This window comes from Penaeus vannamei, chromosome 18 (genome assembly GCF_042767895.1).
Source record: "Penaeus vannamei isolate JL-2024 chromosome 18, ASM4276789v1, whole genome shotgun sequence".
Taxonomy (NCBI): Eukaryota; Metazoa; Arthropoda; class Malacostraca; order Decapoda; family Penaeidae; genus Penaeus; species Penaeus vannamei.
In genome coordinates, this window is record NC_091566.1 from 34652958 (window position 1) to 34655457 (window position 2500).

The 2500-nt window shown below is 39.1% G+C and overlaps 2 protein-coding genes across 2 annotated transcripts in view; both read left to right on the forward strand.

Annotated features, from left to right (window-relative positions):
* LOC113818539 (calcium-activated chloride channel regulator 4A) overlaps positions 1-2500 on the forward strand; it is a 92894-nt gene that overhangs the window by 54873 nt on the left and 35521 nt on the right. The window lies entirely within an intron of this gene.
* LOC113818538 (calcium-activated chloride channel regulator 4A) overlaps positions 1-2500 on the forward strand; it is a 21069-nt gene that overhangs the window by 3011 nt on the left and 15558 nt on the right. The window contains exons 3-5 of the mRNA XM_027370724.2: positions 153-290; positions 1000-1153; positions 2081-2246. Of these exons, the coding sequence (XP_027226525.2) occupies positions 153-290; positions 1000-1153; positions 2081-2246 (458 nt within the window). The remainder of the gene's footprint in view (positions 1-152; positions 291-999; positions 1154-2080; positions 2247-2500) is intronic.

Genomic DNA, 2500 nt, shown 5'->3' on the forward strand with positions numbered 1-2500 from the left:
GCCAAAGACAGAAGAAAACTGGAGAAAAGAAAACCAAAATAGAGGGAATCACATTTTAAAAAGTACGTTTTATCAACCTCCCCCAAAAAATCATATCCTCCCCCTCCCTCCTTCCCCCTCTCTCACCGACCCTCCTCCTCCTCCTCCTGCAGAAGACGATCGGCGAGGCTTCCGAGGTGCTGTTCAAGGCCACCCGCCAAAGGGCCTTCTTCAGGGACGTCAAGATCCTCCTGCCGAAGACCTGGACGAGAACACCCTACGACCAAGTTGCCGTCACCGAGAACTTCCAGGTAGGACGGGGGCGTGTCCTCCACTTGGGGTTGTTGGGCAGTTGGAGTCTACTGTTGTTCTAAGAATGGTATGAATAACGGTACTCTTTACAATGGAATAGTAAGAACTGTGTTAGTAAGAATTATTTAGAGCACAGCAATAGTGATAGCTGTATCAATGACGATAATTTTCATGTTAGTAAGTACAATATGAATAACGATAAGCAATATAGTAGTAATAGCATTATCAATAACAACGAATTTAACAATGCATCAGGAAGAATAATTGAATACCAGTAAATTCATCAAAGCAAGAGTAACAGCAATACCAATACCAACGTTTGCAATGCATTATCAATAAAAGCTACAGAATTAATCAATAATAACAATAATAACAATACCAACAACACCTTTTCCAACACTATCAACAGCAAGAGAATCAATCAATAACAACAATACCAACAACAATTATTACAACACATGATCAAAAATAGCAACAGAATCAATGATAACAATAACAATAATACCAACAACAAATTTTACAACACTATTAGCAACAGAATCAATTCATAACAACAATACCAACAACAAATTTTATAGCACATTATTAGCAACAATAATCAATTAATAACAACAATAACAAAAACACTTTTACAACACACTAATCAACAACAGCAACAGAATCAACCAATAATAACAATAACAACAATACCAACCACAACCACTCCAGGACAGCGACATCCGAGTAGACAAGAGTAACGCCGTCTATGGCAACCAGCCGTACACAGACCAGCCCGGTGGTTGTGGTGATCCTGGTCGTTTTATCCACCTGACGCCAGACTACTTGACAGACGACACTGAGGCAGCCAAGTGGGGACCTCGAGGTAAGGACGATCTTGTGTGGGGGGAGGGGAGGTTTGTTTGTTGTTGAGTAAGGTAGGTGGGGTGGGATGGGGTGGGGATAGGGGGTGATGATGGTGTTTTAAAGTGGTTTTGTGGTGGGTTTGGTACAGTAAGATTTGAGTTGGGGAGGGGGGTTATAATGGGGTTTTAAATGGGTTTAGGGTGGGTTTAGTACAGCAAGACTGAAGGGGGAGGGGTTATAATGGTGTTTTAAGTGGTTTTATGGTGGGTTTAGTACAACAAGACTGGAGGGAGTGGACACATAAGGGTGTTTTAAGTGGGTTAAGTACAGCAAGACTAGAGGGATGGGGTTAGCGTTTTAACTGGATTTATGGTGAGTTTAGTACAGCAAGACTGGAGGGGGGGGGGTAATGATGGTGTTAAAAGTTGGTTTATTGTGATTACAGTACAGCAAGACAGGGGGGAGTGGGAATTATAACCGGGTTTTAAGTGGGTTTAGGGTGGGTATAGTGCAGCAAAAATGGACGAGGTGGGTGATAATAGTATTTCAAGTAGGTTTTCAGGTGGGTTTATAATAGTTATAGTTGATAGTACTCTAGGTGGGTTTATAATAGTCGTAGTTGACAGTATTTCAAGTGGGTTTATAATAGATATAGTTAACGGTATTTTAAGTGGGTTTATAAAAGTTATAATTAACAGTATTTCAAGTGGGTTTATAATAGTTATAGTTAATAGTATTTCAAGTAGGTTATAATAGTTATAGTTAAGTTATTTCAAGTGGGTTTATAATAATTATAGTTAACAGTACTCCAAGTGGGTTTATAACAGTTATAGTAAATCAAGACAAAAAGAAAATGCAGCATCCATACACAACAACATGCAACATACACCACCCTACCCTGCCGTGTAACCCCCACCCCCTCCTACCCCCCTTCCTCCTCCTCCAGACAAGACCTTCGTGCACGAGTGGGCGAGACTCCGCTGGGGCGTCTTCGATGAGATCGGGTACCCGGATGACCCAAAATACCCGCTTTTCTACCTGGACTTCTCGAATTATCCGTTCGCGATCAAGCCGAACTATTGTGCCAATGAAGAGCTCACCGGCTCGCAAATGTAATGTGGATTGTGTATTTCTATTTATTATTTTTTTCTTTCTTTCTTTTTTTTCTTTTTGTTTTGTTTCGTTGTTATTTTATATTTTTTTCTTTATTTATTTAGTTATTTATTTATTTTTATTTTTATTGTTTCGTTGTTATTTTATATATTTTTTTTCGTTGTTATTTTCTATGTTTTTTTCTTTACCTATTTGCACTTCTCGTTTTGTTTATCTATTTTCGATTTTCTGTCTATTTATCTATTTTCCGTTC